Source organism: Mesoplodon densirostris, chromosome 12 (genome assembly GCF_025265405.1).
Source record: "Mesoplodon densirostris isolate mMesDen1 chromosome 12, mMesDen1 primary haplotype, whole genome shotgun sequence".
NCBI classification, from domain to species: domain Eukaryota; kingdom Metazoa; phylum Chordata; class Mammalia; order Artiodactyla; family Ziphiidae; genus Mesoplodon; species Mesoplodon densirostris.
In genome coordinates, this window is record NC_082672.1 from 67,796,851 (window position 1) to 67,816,159 (window position 19,309).

Here is a 19,309-nt window from a genome sequence, read left to right on the forward strand (position 1 = left end):
AATCACTAACATAAATGGAGAGGTCTAGGAAAGAAAACGGATTTTTGGTGGGCTAGACTAAGGAAAGAGATGATCAGTTTATATGAGCTGAGCTTGTGGTGACAGGCTCCTGAATTATGTATTGTGGCTAGAAGTATTTTTCTGTAAGTGGGCTTGCATTTAGAACAGAGGTTCTGAAGCTGGGGCTCATGGACCATGGACAATAGGGGATTTATTTATGATTCTCCACTGTAATTGGATATAAAATTGGTGCTTATGTATTGGGAGTAAAATGAGAAAAATGGTCTGTAGCCGTTTTTAAGAGAATCTGATATTTTGAAGTGTGAACCACTCAGGTAGATTCTGAGACTATATAGTAATGCTAAGGAACTTAAAAGCTACTCAAAAGTTTAGTTGAATTAAGGAGATTGGGACACCTGTGCTTCCCCTTTCCTTGTCTCACGTTATCTGTCTCTCAGATTCTATCCAATCTGAGAGATGTTTTTCAGGTTTGTTCGTTTCCATTTTCAGTAATAGTTTCAAGCCTTTCGCTCAGAGAAGAGTTGATTGTGTTGTCATTCTATTTTTCTCCTATTTTGGGAAGCAAAATAATTTTTACTGGGAAGCAAAGGCTTTTTTTTTTTTTTTCTTTTTGCAAAGCCGTGCAGCTTGTGGGATGTTAGTTCTCCAGCCGGGGATTGAACCCGGGCCCTCTGCAGTGAAAGCACGGAGTCCTAACCACTGCACTGCCAGGGAAGTCCCAGCAAAGTTTTTGAAACATTGCTTCTCATGGAGTTTGGGATCTGAAGTAAGAATTTTTTAGGATTGTGCTCCCCCCCCCGTTTTTTTTTTTTTTTTTTTTTTTGGTACGCGGGCCTCTCACTGTTGTGGCCCCTCCCGTTGTGGAGCACAGGCTCCGGACGCGCAGGCTCAGCGGCCATGGCTCACGGGCCCAGCCGCTCCACGGCATGTGGGATCTTCCCGGACCGGGGCACGAACCCGCATCCCCTGCATCGGCAGGCGGACTCTCAACCACTGCGCCACCGCCACCGGGGAAGCCCTGTGCTTCCTTTTTTTTTTTTTTTTTTCCTTTATCTCAGCTGGTGACACCACTGTCTCTCTATCCAGTCCCTTTTCACTCCTTTTCTGTCACATATAGCCAAGTCCTCCTGATTTTCCTTACTCAGTGTTGGATCTGTTCCTTTCACTTCCTCCCTACTATCGCTACCATCCTGCAGTTCTGACTCTTAATTGCACCGTGGGGGTGTTCTTTCCACCACCACCCAACAAGTCTCAGACACCAGCTGGTGTCCTACAGTTAACTCAGTTCTGACACTGTTTATCTGCAGAAAGCATCATATTCTTCAGAGTAAAGTCTCAGCCCTAAAAGACTTCTCCCACCCGCAACATACACACCGGTTGTCACCTGTGCTTCTGATCAACAGGCTGTAAATTGGAGGTTCCAATGACCTCTTCCTTGGGTTTGATTAATTTGTTAGAGTGGCTCACAGAACTCAGAGAAATGTTTTACGTACTAGGACAACCAACTCTGAAGCTCTGTGAACCATGTTCTTTTGGGTTTTTATGGAGGCTTCCTTACATTGGCACAGTTTTTTAAATCTCTGGCCGTTGGTGATTGAACTCTCCATCTCTAGCCCCTTTGCCCTCCCGGGAGGGCACGGAACTGAAAGTTCCAATACTCTAATCACATGATTGGTTCTCCTGGCAACCAGCTCCCATTAGCGGCTTTTCACAATTCACTGCATTAACATAACAAGACACCTTTATCTCTCTCTCTTATCACAGGAAGTTCCAGGGGTTTTAGGAGCTCAGCCAGAAATAGGGTCGAAGACTTCATTTGTATTTCTTATAAATCACAGAGTCACATCTTACCTCCTTGATCACTGTTTAGGTTGAGGAAGAGCAGAGTGCTTAAGAGCATATGCATGGATACTGGGGCTGAAGTACGGCTGAAGATCACATCCATTCTCTCTCTCTTTTTCTTGTTTTGTTTTTTGGCCGCTCGGTTTGCAGGATCTTAGTTCCCCGACCAGAGATCGAACCTGCACTGCCTGCACTGGAAGCGCGGAGTCTTAACCCCTGGACCGCCAGGGAAGTCCCTCTGTTCTCTTTTATTTAACTGCCTTTGGGTCCTCCCACAAGTTGCTCGACTCTCCTGAGTCTCAGTTTCTTGATATGATAGGTATTACGTACGGTAGCCGCTAAATAGTTACAGAGAGTAGTTAAAAGCAGGGACTCTGGAGCCAGATTCTGTGACATGGATTCCTGGTTCTGCTTCTAGCTTTGTGACCTTACCCCTTTTTTATTTTTCAGTTTCCTTATCTGTAAAATGGGGATAATTTTACCTACCTCATGGGTTGCTATGAGGATTAGGTGCCTAGAATATAGTAAGTGCTGTCTATAAAATGGGTTGCTGTTATTATTGCTATAAATAAGATTGTTGGGAGATCTAGATAATGCATTTGGGGAGTTTACCACAGTACCTGACCCATAGTAAGTAATCAATACATATGAGCTATAATTAGATTTTTTTTAAAGACAGCTTTGGCATGTAATTCACATACCATATAATTCATCCATTTAAGTGTACAGTTCAGTGGTTTTCGCTCTGTTCACAGATATATGCAACTGTCACCACAGTCCATTTTGGAACACTTTTGTTACTTCACAAAGAAGCCTCTGTTCCCTTTAGCTATTATCTCCCATCCTTATTCTGGTCACTTAATATAAATTATCATTAATAAGACAAATCTGAATCTATTGCCATTCTGCCTAAGAGCTCCCCACTGTCTCCAGAATCAAAATCCAAGCTTTCTAAAATGGTATATGAAATATTGCTTTTTTTTTTAATTTTTAAAGAAACTATTTTCTGTCAATCATATTTCCATTTTCTTTTTGAAATTTTTTTTTTCTTACCCAGTCTGGTTCTCAGCTGGGGGCAATTTTGCTTTCTGGAGCAAATCTGGAGATGTTTTTTGGTTGTCACAACTTGTGATGGGGGTGTGCTGTAGGCGTCTAGAGTGTAGAGGCCAGGGATGCTGCTGAACACCTTCTAGTGCACAGGGTAGCCTTCACAACAAGGAAATTATCCAGCCCCAAATGTCAGTAGTGCAAAATTAAGAAAGAAACCCTAAATATATGTATACCTAATAACAGAATGTCAAAATGCATGAATCAAAAAGTTACAGAAAAAGAAAAATAGAGAAACTCAAAATTATAATTGGAGACTTTTAACACTCTAGCCTTGGTCACTGATAGTACAAACACAGAAGATCAGTAAGGATATAGAAGACTTGAACACCATCAACAAACCTGACCTAACTGGCATTTATAGAATGCTGTGTCCAGTAATTGCAGAATACATACTCTGCATATCTGGAACGTTCACCAAGATAGATCATAAGATGGGCCATTAAACAAGTCTCAACAAATTTAGGAGAATTGAAATCATACAAGGCATATTCAGTTACCCCAATGAGATTAAATTAGGGGGGAAAACCCTCAAAATGATGCTGGGAAAAATCCCTAAATGTTAGAGATTAAATAAGAAAATTAAAAGAAACTGATGACTAAAGAAGATATCACTGGGAGAATCAGAAAATATTTTGAACTGTATGATAGCTTAAACAATTTGTGGGGTGCAGGCAATAACAATTAGAAGGAAATTCATAACCTTTAGAGGGAAATTTATAACATTAAGTTCTTATATTTGGAAAAAATGGTTTGAAATTGTGATATTTCTTAAGCTTCCATCTTAGGAAATTAGAAAAAGAAGAGCAAATTAAACGCAAAATAAATAGAAGGAAAAAAGTAATAAAGATAACAGTGGAAACAAATGAAATAGAAAATGGACAAACGATATAGCAAACCAGTGAAACCAGAAGCTGATTCTTTGAAAAGATTGACCAAGAATAAAAGGGAAAAATCGAAACTATTAGGAATGAAAGGAGGCCACCATTACAGTTTGAAAAGAATAAAAAAATAAGTAACTAATATGAAAAATTGTATGCCAATAAATTAGATGACAGGAGCATTCAGAGAATATAAATTACCAAAGTTCACTCAAGAAATAGACAAAAACAAGATAGGAAGAGAGCAACACTTCCTCAAGCTGATACAGAGGGTCTACAAACACCATCATGGTTAATAAAGGAACAGCCCGATTTAAAAATGGGCAAAAGATTTGAATAAATATTCACAAAAGAAGATAAATGAATGGCTATTAAATACTTCATACCATATACCACTCCACCGCCACTGGAATGGCTAAAATTAAGACTGATAATACTATGTGTTGGTGAAGTTATGTAGCAACTGAAGCGCTCAGATATTGCTGGTGGGGATGTGAAATGGTGCAGATACTCTGGAAAACAATTTCTGTTAAACATTGAAAAATATCTTAAAATTTATTTATTATATTTATTTATTTTTGGCTGCATTGGGTCTTTGTTGCTGCGCACGGGCTTTCTCTAGTTGCGGCGAGCAGGAGCTACTCTTCCTTGTGGTGCACGGGCTTCTTTTCTAGGCGTGCGGGCTTCAGTAGTTGTGGCATGTGGGCTCAGTAGTTGTGGCTCGCGAGCTCTAAAGCGCAGGCTCAGTAGTTGTGGTGCATGGGCTTAGTTGCTCCATGGCATGCGGGATATTCCTGGACAAGGGCTTGAACCTGTGTCCCCTGCATTGGCAGGAGGATTCTTAACCACTGCGCCAGCAGGGAAGTCCTAAAATTTTTTTAAAATTAAAAATAAAAGTTTAGGGAATTCCCTGGTGGTCCAATGGTTAGGACTCCGTGCTTTCACTGCGGAGGGCCCAGGTTTGATCTCTCGTTGGGTAACTAGGATCCTGCAAGCCATGCAGCGTGGCCAAAAATGTATTATCAAGTTGAGCATACAGTTACTGTGTGACCCAGCAATCTCACTCTTTGGTAATAAAAAGATTAAGAGTAATGAAAATATGGGGGGTGGAGAAATTGGGAATTTGGGATTAACAGATACACACTACTATATATAAAATAGATAAATAACAAGGACCTACTGTATAGCACAGGGAACTATATTCAATATGTTGTAATAAACCTATAGTGGAAAAGAATCTGAAAAAGAATATATACATATGTATGTATATATATGTATAACTGAGTCACTTTGCTGTACACTTGAAACTTTGTAAATCAACTATACTTCACTAAAAAAAAAAAAAAAGTAATGAAGGACTTCCCTGGTGGTCCAGTGGTTAAGACTCCATGCTTCCACTGGAGGGGCCTCGGGTTGGATCCCTGGTCAGGGAACCAAGATCCCACACGCTGTGCAGCGTGGCCAAAAACCAAAAAAAGAGAGAGAGGAGTGAACATATGTCCATCAGTCTTTTGTACATGAATGTTCATGGTAGCTTTATTGATGATAGCTGAAAACAGTGCAAATATCTATTAACATGTGAAAGGGTAAACAAGTTGTGGTATGCTCATATGGTGAAACACGAGTAAGTAATAAAATGGAATAAATTATTAACACTACCTACAAGTACAACTTTGGAACTTTGGAAAAAGTTATTATATTTTTGAATATGGTATTTAGGTTGTGCTCAAACTGTACTCTTATAGATAACCATTTAGTGTCAAAGCCTTTAGGCTATAAATTCATAGCCTTGGGCTTGCTGGGTCAGAGGGTATACGCCTCAGGCAATTTAAACCCTCTGTCGCATTGCCCAGCAGCAAGGGTTGTGCAGACTTGCATACACACAAGCAATATGAGACCTTTTACATACTTTTCAGTTTTCCTTTTTATGCTTATGAACATACTGAGCCCAGGCACTAGAATTTTGTGGTTTATTTCATCTTGCATATCAGAGTGTGGCTGTCTGTTTTGGATCTGTCTTGTTTATTAATTAAAATCTGAAGCCTTCATGGGGATATATCATCATTCATTTCCAGGAACTGATTTCTTATCCTTATTCTTTCCTCAAGAGAGTTGGCACTTTTGCATACTAACTGCACTTTATTTTTTTCTCATTTAATTCCTGTTTTCCTCCAAGACAAAGGTGTTGGGGGAAACACTGAATTCCCTGGAAACTGTTATGACTCTGAAACATTACTTTTCAAGGAAGCTGAAGCTATCTAGCATTTTACATGGAATCCTGGTGTCAGTCCTTTTACCTCAAACCCCAGTGGACTGAAACTTATTTGTAACAGCGTTTACATTCAATTAACTAATCCTCTATTGCCAAAAAACCCCCACCGTGTTTTATAAGATAAACTCAGTTATGAAGTCTGGCAATTGCATAGTTTGATTTTAAGCCAGGACTCCGTTCTTCTATAGCAGTAAAAATGAAAATCTTTTTTTTTTAGATGTTGGGGGTAGGAGTTTATTAATTAATTTATTTATTTTTGCTGTGTTGGGTCTTCGTTTCTGTGCGAGGGCTTTCTCTAGTTGTGGCAAGCGGGGGCCACTCTTCATCGCGGTGCGTGGGCCTCTCACTATCACGGCTTCTCTTGTTGCGGAGCACAGGCTCCAGACACGCAGGCTCAGCAGTTGTGGCTCACGGGCCTAGTTGCTCTGCGGCGTGTGGGATCTTCCCAGACCAGGGCTCGAACCCGTGTCCCCTGCATTAACAGGAAGATTCTCAACCACTGCGCCACCAGGGAAGCTCCCATGAAAATCATTTATGTAGAAATTTTGTTTTGCCTTTCTCTCAGGTGTGGACACCTCAAGATCGCCAGTGTATCTTGAGTACCTTAGCACAGTTACTTCTGGATAAGGACTGTACTGTGCTGGTTGGCCGCCAGCTGCGCCCTCTCCTTTTGGATTTGCTGGAAAGGAATGCTGAAGCCATTAAAGCTGGGGGCCAAGTCAACCATGACTTACATGAAAGGCTCTGTGTGTCAATGAGCAGACTCATCGGTAACCATCCTGACGTCCTCCCGTGAGTAACAGTTTTATTCTTCACGTTTCTCCTTGAGGTGGTAGAACCTACTCTCTCCTGGGAAGTAAGGAGGAGTCTGAGCTGAGATGAAGAGAAAAGGGGAAATTCACAAAGGGGAGAGAGGAGTGATACTATTTTATAAAAATAATCACAGCAGAAGCCGTTTATCCAGCTCAGTTCAGTGACCATTTACTAGGTTTTTAAGTCTTGAACATCAAGACAGGTCTGGAAAATATAACCAAGATATCTCCCTGCTCTCAAGGATTCTGTCACCTGGCAAGACATGCATATAAGGCAGATCTAAATGAGTTTTAGCTGAGGCTCTTACAGCATCCATTTCAGACGGGTGAGATTCTTACTTGCTGGAACAGCTGAAGTGAGTGGGTTACAAGAGCTCTAGTGTCCCTTCCAACTTTCTGTAAATCTATCCACGGCCAAAGTGTGATAAGAAGTTGTATTAGAACTGGATTCTAATGCATTTCTCTTTTGACCTGCTCTCTTTCCAACTTGGGCTGCTTCACCCCTCCTTAGGCAACCCCGTGGTCCCCCATTCCCATGAGGTCACCCCAGTAATGCTGAACTTAGTGCAGATGCCTAGTTGGCATAGCGCCCTGCAGCCCGGAAGTCCTGGCCCAAGCCATCCTCCTGCCTTAGCCTCCTGAGTAGCTGGGGCTATAGGCATGTGCCACTGCACCAGGCTTTCTCAAAATGATAGGTTTGTGTGGAATAGTCAAAAGAGGCAGCTAACGGAGTGTCAGGGGTTTTTCAATTGAGAAGATAAAGGACTTTAACTCTAAACATGAATAATGTTCTGTGTACCTATAGGAGCATCTTTTTAAAATAAATAATTAATTAATTGATTTTGGCCGTGTTGGGTCTTCATCGCTGCACACAGGCTTTCTCTAGTTGCGGCGAGTGGGGCCTACTCTTCGTTGTGGTGCACAGGCTTCTCGTCCTGGTAGCTTTTCTTGTGGCGGAGCACAGGCTCTAGGCACGCGGGCTTCAGTAGTTGTGGCACGTGGGCTCTAGAGCGCAGGCTTAGTAGTTGGCTGCGCTCGGGCTTAGTTGCTCTGCGGCATGTGGGATCTTCCTTGACCAGGGCTCGAACCTGTGTCCCCTGCCCTGACAGGCTGATTCTTTTTTTTTTTTTTTTTTTTTTTAATTAATTAATTTATTTATTTTTGCTGTGTTGGGCCTTAGTTTCTGTGCGAGGGCTTTCTCTAGTTGTGGCAAGCGGGGACCACTCTTCATCGCGGTGCGCGGGCCTCTCACTATCGCGGCCTCTCTTGTTGCGGAGCACAGGCTCCAGACGCGCAGGCTCAGTAGTTATGGCTCACGGGCCTAGTTGCTCCGTGGCATGTGGGATCCTCCCAGACCAGGGCTCGAACCTGTGTCCCCTGCATTAGCAGGCAGACTCTCAACCACTGCGCCACCAGGGAAGCCCCTGACAGGCTGATTCTTAACCACCGTGCCACCAGTGAAGTCCTAATTAATTTTTTTTATTGGAGTATAGTTGGTTAACAATGTTGTGTTAGTTTCTGCTGTACAGCAAAGTGAATCAGCCATACATATACATATATCCACTCTCTTCCAGACTCCATTCCCATATAGGTCATTACAGAGGACCGAATAGAGTTCCCTGTGCTATACAGTAGGTTCTTTTTTTTTTTTCCCTATAAACTTATTTATTTTGGCCGTGTTGCATCTTCATTGCTGCGTGCAGGCTTTCTCTAGTTGTGGTGAGCGGGGGCTACTCTTCGTTATGGTGCACAGGCTTCTCACTGCGGTGGCTTCTCTTGTTGCGGAGCACAGGCTCTAGGTGCACGGGCTTCATTAGTTGTGGCACGTGGGCTCAGTAGTTGTGGCTCGCGGGCTCTAGAGCGCTGGCTCAGTAGTTGTGGTGCACGGGCTTAGTTGCTCTGCGGCATGTGGGATCTTCCCCGGGCGAGGGCTCGAACCCATGTCCCCTGCATTGGCAGGCGGATTCTTAACCACTGTGCCACCAGGGAAGCCCTACAGTAGGTTCTTATCAGTTATCTTTTATATACAGTAGTGTGTATATGTCAATCCCAGTCATCCAGTTTTTCTCCCCCTTTTCCCCCTTGGTAATCATAAATTTGTTTTCTACATCTGTGACTCAATTTCTGTTTTGTAAATAGGTTCATTTGTACCATTTTTTTAGATTCCACATTTAAGCAATATCATATGATATTTTGTCTTTCTCTGTCTGACTGACTTTACTCAGTAGAGCATCTCTTATTATTAGTCTTCTTCAACACAATAAGTACACTTTGGCTTTCCTGGAAGTATAATCTCTAGTCTGGTCCTTGGATGAGGTAATAAAAAATGAAGACTTGGGGAAACCATAATTTGTGTGAGCTTTTCTAAAAGAGTAGCAAAAAAAAATGGGCCCAGTTTGATGGGACTAAAACATACGGCAAAGTTAAAGATCACCATCGTACGAGGTATCAGGAGCTTATCCTCTGTGTTGATTGAGGATCTGGATTGTGGCCTCACTGGGAGCTTTAATCACTTAGGTGTGTTTGACTGTGGTACGGTTTCACAGGGTGTGCTGACTGTCCTGTGCTTACCCTGTAGGACTGACGCGTGAGTGACTTCAACCCCACTTCTCTTAAGCCTTAGTGGTAGAGTGCTCTAGGGCTGTGCTTGAGAATCACTAAAATGATGCATTGGCTACATCTGCTTTCCCATCAGCTTCAGATTTTATGTTCATATTCATTGAATGTGAGGCACACTCCTACTTTTTCTTTTCTTTTTGCCAAAGCAGTATATTTTACTTATGTTCCCACCTTGTTCCAGAAATGATATAATGCAGCTACAAAGGTGCCCCTAATGGAGTAACTTAAAAACAAGGAGAAAAAAAGAAAAAAGCACAATGTGTAAGTGATGAGTCAACGCATGATATGAAATGAACTATATAGGTAGTGATGTGGAATGGGATTTCGATTTTTAGTTTTAAGAAATGTAGCTGATTAGTTTGGCTCGTGCTCTAAATTTCCTGTTTGGGAATTTACCTAATGTATTACGAATATACCTAATACATTTAGATAGGATGCAGTCCTTTATTCAGTAGGTAAATATGAGTCCTCCCTTTAAGCTCTGGGCCACATCATGGGGGTGAGAAAGTCAAACGTAGTGAGTTTCTGTATTTGCAAACAATAGGATACAATACATTAATAGAGGTGTAAGCCAAATACTTAAGGGAAGCAAGGAAATCATTAAACTAAGAAAAATGAGTGTGTTATCCTCTTGGAAATGAGAGAAGGTTTCGTACTGTGCAGATTGTGGAGGAAGAGTGAGGAGTGGAAGAATGAACAGAGGAGAGATGAAATGGGGATGAAAATCTAGAAAAGAGAGACTGGAGAGGAGGAGCCCAAGTCAGGCTCCCTCGGATCCTAATGACGTTCATTTTCGGGCTCACGCCTCTTTCTGAGGCCAGGGTGCATGCCTGTTTGGAGTTTCCATCAGGTATCTCAGTAGTAACAAGGTATTTCTTTTTATGCCCTTGCTTATGCTAGTTGTTCATTACTGGTCCCCCTTTCCCTAAGCTTTTTTGAGATATAATTGACCCATAACACTGTGTAAGTTTAAGGTGTACAGTGTGGCGATTTGATACACGTATTGTGAAATGTTTACTATAATAACGTTAGTCAACACATCCTTCACCTCACAAAATTACCATTTTGTTGTTGTTATTTGTTCATTACTGTTTTTACATCTGCAGTCCTTGAATGCATTTTTTACTCTTTGGCAGATTCTTTTTTTTTTTTTTTTTTTTTTTTTTTGGCAGATTCTTTAGCAGGACTCTGAGAACACTCCTGGTCTGTTGATGCTTTCTCTATTCTGATATACTAGTTTAGGTTTCAAAGTTCTATTTTTTTTTTTTTTTTTTTTTTTTTTTTGCGGTATGCAGGCCTCTCACTGTTGTGGCCTCCCCCGTTGCGGAGCACAGGCTCCGGACGCGCAGGCTCCGGACGCGCAGGCTCAGCGGCCATGGCTCACGGGCCCAGCCGCTCCGCGGCACATGGGATCCTCCCAGACCGGGGCACGAACCCGTATCCCCTGCATCGGCAGGCGGACTCTCAACCACTTGCGCCACCAGGGAGGCCCCAAAGTTCTATTTTTGAAAAATCATCTAGTTCTGTTCCTAACTTTGCATTCTTGTGTTCCCGGATGTCTTCAGCTGTAGCTCTGTAGATGGTTTGAGATGGTTAATACTACATTATGTGTTGATTTTTTTTTTTCCCCTTAGTGTTCTCTCAGGAGTGTAACCTTACTTTTAAGTTCTGATTGTACTTTTATATTTTGTATCTTTTAGTTCTTTGCTTTTTTAGTTTGCTCCCCCTTTCTTGTTTCTCCCCTCTCCCTGGTCTTTGCGAGTCCCTTTAACACACTGTCCTTTCAACCGTGGCAGGCAGGTCTTGTGGTAACTGCCTTTCATTAATGATGAGGACTGCAACCACTCTCGCACTTTATTGGCATTGTCTCCAACCCTCAGAGGTTAGGTGTTATTCCCATTTTCCAGATGAGGAGACTGAGGCTCAGAGATGCTAAGTAACTTGCCCAAAGTCCCTTTGCTAGAAAGTGGCAGAGCTGGAATTCAGTCCTAGGTTTAGCTGCTTCCAAAGCCCATGCTCTTTTTTTCTACTTTGTGGTGCTGCCCACTCATCCTGGTTGAGCCATTCATGTATTTGTTGACTGATTTACACAGAACTTGATCTGAACAGCGTATTATAGCTAATGATTATATTTATACTCCCAGGAGGGAAATAATACAGCAGTCCCCCTTTATATGTGGTTTTGTTTCCCGTGGTTGCAGTTACCTGAAGTCAATCATACCCAAAAAAATTAAATGGAAAGTTCCAGAAGCACACAGTTCATAAGTTTTAAGTTGCATGCTGTTCTGAGTAGTATAATGAAATCTTGTGCTGTCCTGCCCGGGATGAGTCATCTCTTTCTCTAGCATATCCATGCTGTATTTGCTACCCACCCACTAGTCACTTCGTAACCATCTGTGTTGTGGTATTAACGTGCTTGTGTTCAAGTAACCTTTATTTTACTTAATAATGGCCCCAAAGCACAGGAGTGGTGTTGCTGACAATTGGGATATTCTGTGCCTGATTTATAAATTAAACTTTATCATAAGCATGTATGTATAGGAAAAAAGTGTGTATAGAGTTCAGTACTATCCGTGGTGACAGGCATCCACTCTGGGTCTTGGAACCCATCCCCCATGGATAAGGGGGGACTACGGTAATCACCTAAGTTCCTTTGGGTTGTACTGGATTAATTTCTTAGCTTCAGTTTCACATTTGCTGTCAGTTTGTCCTGGACACGTGGATCCACATCAGTGCTATGTCTTTGATTGGGAAGAGCAATAATAGGTGGGCCTAGTAATGGTCTTTTGTGAACAATAGCAGGTGGAATGCTATGGTAGAGCATGCTTCATGTGTAAAGTGCTGTATATATGTGGACAATCATGCTGAAATCAGGCTGGCATAGAGTAGAATGAGGGACCAAAAGTAGTTATGCTTTTATAAACCTCCGCTTCAAAACTGTCCAGGAATGTTGTAAAGGTAACACACATTTAATTTTAGACTTTCTCCCCCTTCAAGAATTATTTTACTTATTCTGGCGGCATTCTTCTGAGGAAAAGAACATCCTCTTTTTTTTTTTATTAGTTTCTGCTTTATAACAAAGTGAATCAGTCATACATATACATCTGTTCCCATATCCCTTCCCTCATGCATCTCCCTCCCTCCCACCGTCCCCATCCCACCCCTCCAGGCGGTCACAAAGCACCGAGCTGATCTCCCTGTGCTCTGCGGCTGCTTCCCACTGTCTATCTACCCTACGTTTGGTAGTGTATATATGTCCATGCCTCTCTTTCGCTTTGTCACAGCTTACCCTTCCCCCTCCCCATATCCTCAAGTCCATTCTCAAGTAGGTCTGTGTCTTTATTCCCGTTTTACCCCTAGGTTCTTCATGACTTTTTTTTTTAAATTCCATATATATGTGTTAGCATACGGTATTTGTCTTTCTCTTTCTGACTTACTTCCCTCTGTATGACAGACTCTAGGTCCATCCACCTCATTACAAATAGCTCAATTTCATTTCTTTTTATGGCTGAGTAATATTCCATTGTATATATGTGCCACATCTTCTTTACCCATTCATCCAATGATGGACACTTAGGTTGTTTCCCGCTCCGGGCTATTGTGAATAGAGCTGCAATGAACATTTTGGTACATGTCTCTTTTTGAATTATGGTTTTCTCAGGGTATATGCCCAGTAGTGGGATTGCTGGGTCATATGGTAGAAGAACATCCTCTTTTAATTACAAAAGCAGTATATTGAGGTAACACTCAATAATACAGAATCGTAAAAAGCAAAAGGCCCTCTCCGCCCTGAAATCCTACTCTCCAGAGGTAACTGCTATGTTTGGTATGTTTCCTCCCAAATCCCTTTTCTTTTTCTTAGTCTTGCACCCATCTGAGAGTGTGCACACTGATATATTTACATGCACACATTTAAAAAATAGCTTTATTGAGATGTTTATATACCACATGAGTGTACAATTCAGTGGTTTTTAGTATATTCACAGGTATGTGCAACCGTCCCCACAGCAAATTTTAGAACATTTGTACACATTTTCAAAATAAAATTTTAGTAAAATCTAAAAACAAACATTTGACTATATACTAATTTTAATAAAAACATAATTTTTAACTTGCATCTTGTTTTCAAATTTAGTCACATATGGACATCTTTGCATCAGTAAATAAAGTTGTTTTAAAAGTTGTGTAGTATTTTACCACTTTTTATCCGTTTGTTGGGCAGTTAGGTGGTTTTTGAACATTGAACATCCTTGGACATGAAAATCTGTGGATCTGCCATGGGAATTAGGAGTGTGGATTTTGGAACAGAATGGTGGTATTTTAGTAATAACACATATTTATTACAGGCTTTAGAGTAAGTAAGTAGATAAATATTATCTTTTTTTTTTTTTTTTTTTTTTTTTTTGCGGTACGCGGGCCTCTCACTGTTCTGGCCTCTCCCGTTGAGGAGCACAGGCTCCGGACACGCAGGCCCAGCGGCCACGGCTCACGGGTCCAGCCGCTCCACGGCGTGTGGGATCTTCCCGGACCGGGGCACAAACCCGTGTCCCCTGCGTCGGCAGGTGGACTCTGAAGCACTGCGCCACAGGGAGGCCCAGTATTATCTTTTAAATCTTTGCACTGTGACATATTCAGGCGCTCTTAGCCCCGTTTCAGATCCTTAGAGGGGTTATAACTAAGTTAACTAATTGTTCTAAGTGTCAGAGCCAGAGCTGGACCACAGGTCTTACTTCCAGATGCTGAGTTGCCCAAGTAAGTGGCTCATCCAAGATTAGACGTTTAACTGGATAGCGTTCCTTGTTGCATTTTAGACCTTACGACTCTTTGTTTTATCCCAGGAAAGAGACCATTCTCCATAGACTTCGAATATTCTCCGGGGAAAAATCTGATCATGTTATTCTCTGCCTAAGTATGCTTTACCGGTCCATCCATCACTGCCTGGATCAGAATTTTAGAGCACTTTCTGAAAATGATGGGTCTCTAGAGAAAAGGGTGCTGTAGTCACCAAAGTTCAGGAGGGAATATCAACCCATCCTCCTTTTGTATACTTACAGTGGACCACAGTCTGTTTCCCCTATAGGGAAGCCTTCTACTACACAGGTTTACAGCCATTGCCAGTCCACTCCGTTCCTTTCCCCTTATCCTCAGAGACCTCTTGGGTTGGGTTGATGCCTTGGTTACTGCTTACCTCCTACCTGTTTGCTGCTGCCCGTTGGTTCCACGTGCACTGCCGGCACCAGCTGCCCACGAGCTAGTGGGCGACCAGCCTCCCACACCACAGCTGCCAGGTCTCTCTTCCAAGCCGCAGCTGAATCTTTTTTTTTTTTTTTTTCTGGCTGTGCTGCTCGGCATGCGGAATCTCAGTTCCCCAACCAAGGATTGAACCTGTGCCCCCTGCAGGGGTAGCGGGGAGTCCTAACCACTGGACCACCAGGGAAGTCCCCACAGCTGAATCTCCTGAGACTCAGTTGTCCAGTCTCCTTCAGAATATCATGAGCGTTAATGTACAAAGCCTTTATTCTTGTTGGCCTGGCTTGCCCATTGAAGTCCAAGCGTTCCCACCCATCTCCTGAATTCTCATTTTGTATCATCCCACACGGCTGACATCCAGGCCTCTTCCCTCACCCAAACCCTTTCCCTGCTTGTGCTCCATAACCTGCACACTCCCTTGTATACTTAGCCTCTTCTCTGAATGTTACTTTTGCTTCCTTGTCTTCACTGATTTACGATGGTCTTGATATTGTGTCCATGTTGGTCCTTAACAAGGAAGGGGGTCTTTAATCTCACCCTCCACATCCCTCACAGTCTGCATGTTTAGTGGGTGTCCTCCTTTCTGTTCTGTGAAGTTTTCTGGACGTTCTTGTTGCCATGACACCTGCCATCTTCTGCTTTATTTTCTGCTGCTGCTTTCTTGTGGTCACTGATGAACTTCCGAGCTCCTCTTCCTTCTTTGAAGAACTTGGCAACCAGCCCATCGTCTTCTTCCCCACCCCAGTTCCTGTGTCACACTTGGAATATCCATGCAGTGCTGACTCTGTTGTTGCTTGACTAGTTAATCTCCAGTGGACTTCTGCGTTCATTTCACCTACCCTGCTCACTGCAGTGGTCACACCCTGGGTCTAGCTCACATCTGCACCACCACCTTACAAGTCACTGGCTCAAACGCTCCGTTCCCAGACTGCCATCTCCTATCCCACTAGTTCACTTAACACACTAGTCTCTCTCCTCACTGGGACTGCCAATTCTTTCTTCCTGTTAATCAGCTCTTTCCAGTTTGTACCTTCCTTATGTGGCTTAAAATTCTATTTTTGACCTTATGGTTGCTATCTTTCTATTAATATCTGCTTTTTTGTCAGTCAGTTCAATGTTCTTATCTATCTAGAAAACTCCCAACTCTTGTTGAATCCACTTTCTTCATGTCTGTAGTACAGCAACTGAATCACACATCTGATTGTGGACTTGGAAAGCCTGGATTCAGATAGCCTCTTTACACTTAGTAGCTTTGTGACCTTGAGCAAATAAACTAACCACTTCAGTTTCCTTAGCTTTTTTCGTTTGGGATAATAATACCTACTGTTGACATACTCCCTGTTCTAGTCCCACTTCAGAGTAGACTGGGGTAATGAGAATACAGAAAGAGCTAAACCAATAGCTTTCATTGTAGACCACCAATACATACAGGGCACAGAGGAGTTTGCTTTGATTACTTTTCCCACTTCCTGGGTTTCCTTCTACTCAACATGCCAAGGAGTACAGTAGAAACAACAAGGATGTGCTTCTACATCATTTACTACCTGAATCTACTGAGAATCACCATGTTTGCAGTATACATAAATTCTGTAGTGTATGTTTAAGTTTTTAAAGTTTATTTTCATTATTAAAAATGCACATACTGGGCTTCCCTGGTGGCGCAGTGGTTGAGAATCCGCCTGCCGATGCAGGGGACAGGGGTTCGTGCCCCGGTCCGGGAAGATCCCACATGCCGCGGAGCGGCTGGGCCCGTGAGCCGTGGCCGCTGAGCCTGCGCGTCCGGAGCCTGTGCTCCGCAACGGGAGAGGCCACAACAGTGAGAGGCCCGCGTACCGCAAAAAAAAAAAAAGCACATACTGGGCTTCCCTGGTGTCGCAGTGGTTGAGAGTCCACCTGCCGATGCAGGGGACGCGGGTTCATGCCCCGGTCCGGGAAGATCCCACATGCTGTGGAGCAGCTGGGCCCGTGAGCCAAGTATGTGCATTTTTTTTGCAGTACGCGGGCCTCTCCCGCAACGGGAGAGGCCCGCGTACTGCAAAAAAAATGCACATACTTTTTTTTATTATGGTAAAAAAAAATCATAAAATTTGCCATCTTGACCATTTTTAAGTATGCAATTCAGTAGTGTTAAATATATTTGCATTGTTGTAAAACAGGTCTCCAGACGTTTTTCATCTCGCAGTACTGAAATTTTATACTCTCTAAACAATTCCCCTGTGCTCCTTCCCCCCAGCCCCTGGGTAATCACCATTCCGCTTTCTGTATCTGTGAATTTGACTACTTTAGATACCTAATACAGATGAAATCACACAGTATTTATCCTTTTATGGTTGGCTTACTTTACTTAGCATAATGTCCTGAAGGTTCATATATGCTGTTGAATGTGACAGGATTTACTTCCTTTTTAAGTTTACACAGTATTGCATTGTATGTATATACCACAGTTTATTTCTTCATCTGTCAAAAGACGTTTGGGTTGCTTCCACTTCTTGGCTATTGTGAATAGTGCTGTTATGAACATGCGTGTGCAAAAATCTCTTTGAGACCCTGCTTTCAGTTCTTTTGGCTATATACCTAGAAGTGGGATTGCTGGGCCATATGGATAAGTGCATCATGTGATTCACCGTATTTCAATCTGTAATTAAATTAGTATGTTTGCTTTGTGGTGAACAAAAGATATGCTAGTTTTATTTTTGTAAATATTTATTTATTTATTTGGTTGCGCCAGGTCTTAGTTGCAGCAGGCAGGCCCCTTAGTTGTGGCATGTGAACTCTTAGTTGCAGCATGCACGTGGGATCTAGTACCCTGACCAGGGAACAAACCCAGGCCCCCTGCATTGGGAGCACAGAGTCTTATCCACTGTGCCATCAGGGAAGTCCCTATTTATTATTATTTTTTTAAGTAAAATTTATGTATGTATGTATTTATTTATGGATGGATGGATGGCTGACTGCGTTGGGTTTTCGTTGCTGCACGCAGGCTTTCTCTAGTTGCGGCGAGCAGGGGCTACTCTTCATTGTGGTGCGCCGGCTTCTCGTTGTGGCAGCTTCCCTTGTTGCGGAGCATGGGCTCTAGGTGCGTGGGCTCAGTAGTTGTGGCGCGTGGGCTTAGGTGCTCCGCAGCATGTGAGATCTTCCTGGACCAGGGCTCGAACCCGTGTCCCCTGCATTGGTGGTTGGATTCTTAACCACTGTGCCACCAGGGAAGCCCCCTATTTTTTTTTTAAAGGAACCTCTGTACTGCTTTGCATGGAGTTGCACCACATTATCCTGCCAACAGTGCACAAGGGTTCCACCTTCTCCACATCCGTACCAACAATTGTTAATTTTGTGTGTGTGTGTGGTTTTTGTTTTTTAGTTTTGTTTTTTTTTTGGCCACGCCATGTGGCATGCAGGATCTTAGTTCCCCCACCAGGGATCGAACCCATGCCCCCTGCAGTGGAAGCATGGAGCCCTAACCACTGAACTGCCAGGGAATTCCCTCATAGTATTCCTTATAGTTTATTTTATTTCTGTGGCATCCGTAATGTCCCCTCTTTCATTTCTGTTGTTTTTTGAGCCTTCTATTTTTTTCTTAAACTAAGAGTGTATCACTTTTCTTGATCTTTTCAAAAACCAACGCTTAGTTTTGTTGATTTTTTTTCCCTGTTGTTTTTCTAGTCTGTATCTCTGCTCCAATCTTTATTATTTCCTTTCTTTTGTTAGCTTTGGGTTTAGTTTATTCTTTTTTTTAGTTACTTGAGGTGTAAAGTTAGGTTGTTAGCTTGAGATCTTCTAAAATATACATGTTTGTAGCTATAAACTTTCCTCTTATCATTGCTCTTGTTGTATCCCATAGGTTTTGGTGTGTTGTATTTTTTTTTCATTTGTTTCAAGGTCCTTTCTAAATTTTCCTTGTGACTTCTTATTTGATCCATTGGTTGTTTAACAGTGTGTTGTTTAATTTCCACATATTTGAGGATTTTCCAGTTTTCCTTCTGCTGTTGCTTTCTAGTTTCATTCTATTGTAATATTTTGTATTATTATACAAAAGGTATTTTGTGTAATTTCAGTGCTTTAAAGTTTGTTGAGACTTGTTTTGCATCCTTACCTGTGCCCTGTCCTGGAGAATGTTCCATGTGCGTGTGAGAAGAATATATGTTCTCCTGTTGCTGGGTAGGGTATTCTGTATGTGTCTGTTAGGTCCCTTTGGTCTGTAGTGTTGTTCAAGTCCTCTGTTTCCTTATTGATCTTCTGTCTCATTATTCTATCCATTTAAAGTCTGTTTTGACTGATATGAATATAGTCACTCCTGCTCTCTTTGGATTACCATTTACATGGAATTTTTTTTTTAATCTCTTCACTTTCACCCTATGTGTAGCCTTAGATCCGAAGTGGGTTTCTTGTACATAGCATACAGTTTTATGCGAGTTTTTTTCTTTTTTATATCCATTCAGCCAATCTCTGTCTTTTGATTGTGAGGAAACCATTTACATTAAAAGTACTTACTGATGCAGAAGGACGTG

General features: G+C 42.3%; 1 protein-coding gene across 2 annotated transcripts in view; it reads left to right on the plus strand.

The window, feature by feature from the left end:
- The window catches only part of MDN1 (midasin AAA ATPase 1), a 160,891-nt gene that overhangs the window by 1,525 nt on the left and 140,057 nt on the right, over positions 1-19,309 (plus strand). For both annotated transcript variants that reach the window (XM_060114594.1, XM_060114595.1), the window contains exon 2: positions 6,689-6,915. In XM_060114594.1, coding sequence (XP_059970577.1) covers positions 6,689-6,915 — 227 coding nt within the window. The remainder of the gene's footprint in view (positions 1-6,688; positions 6,916-19,309) is intronic.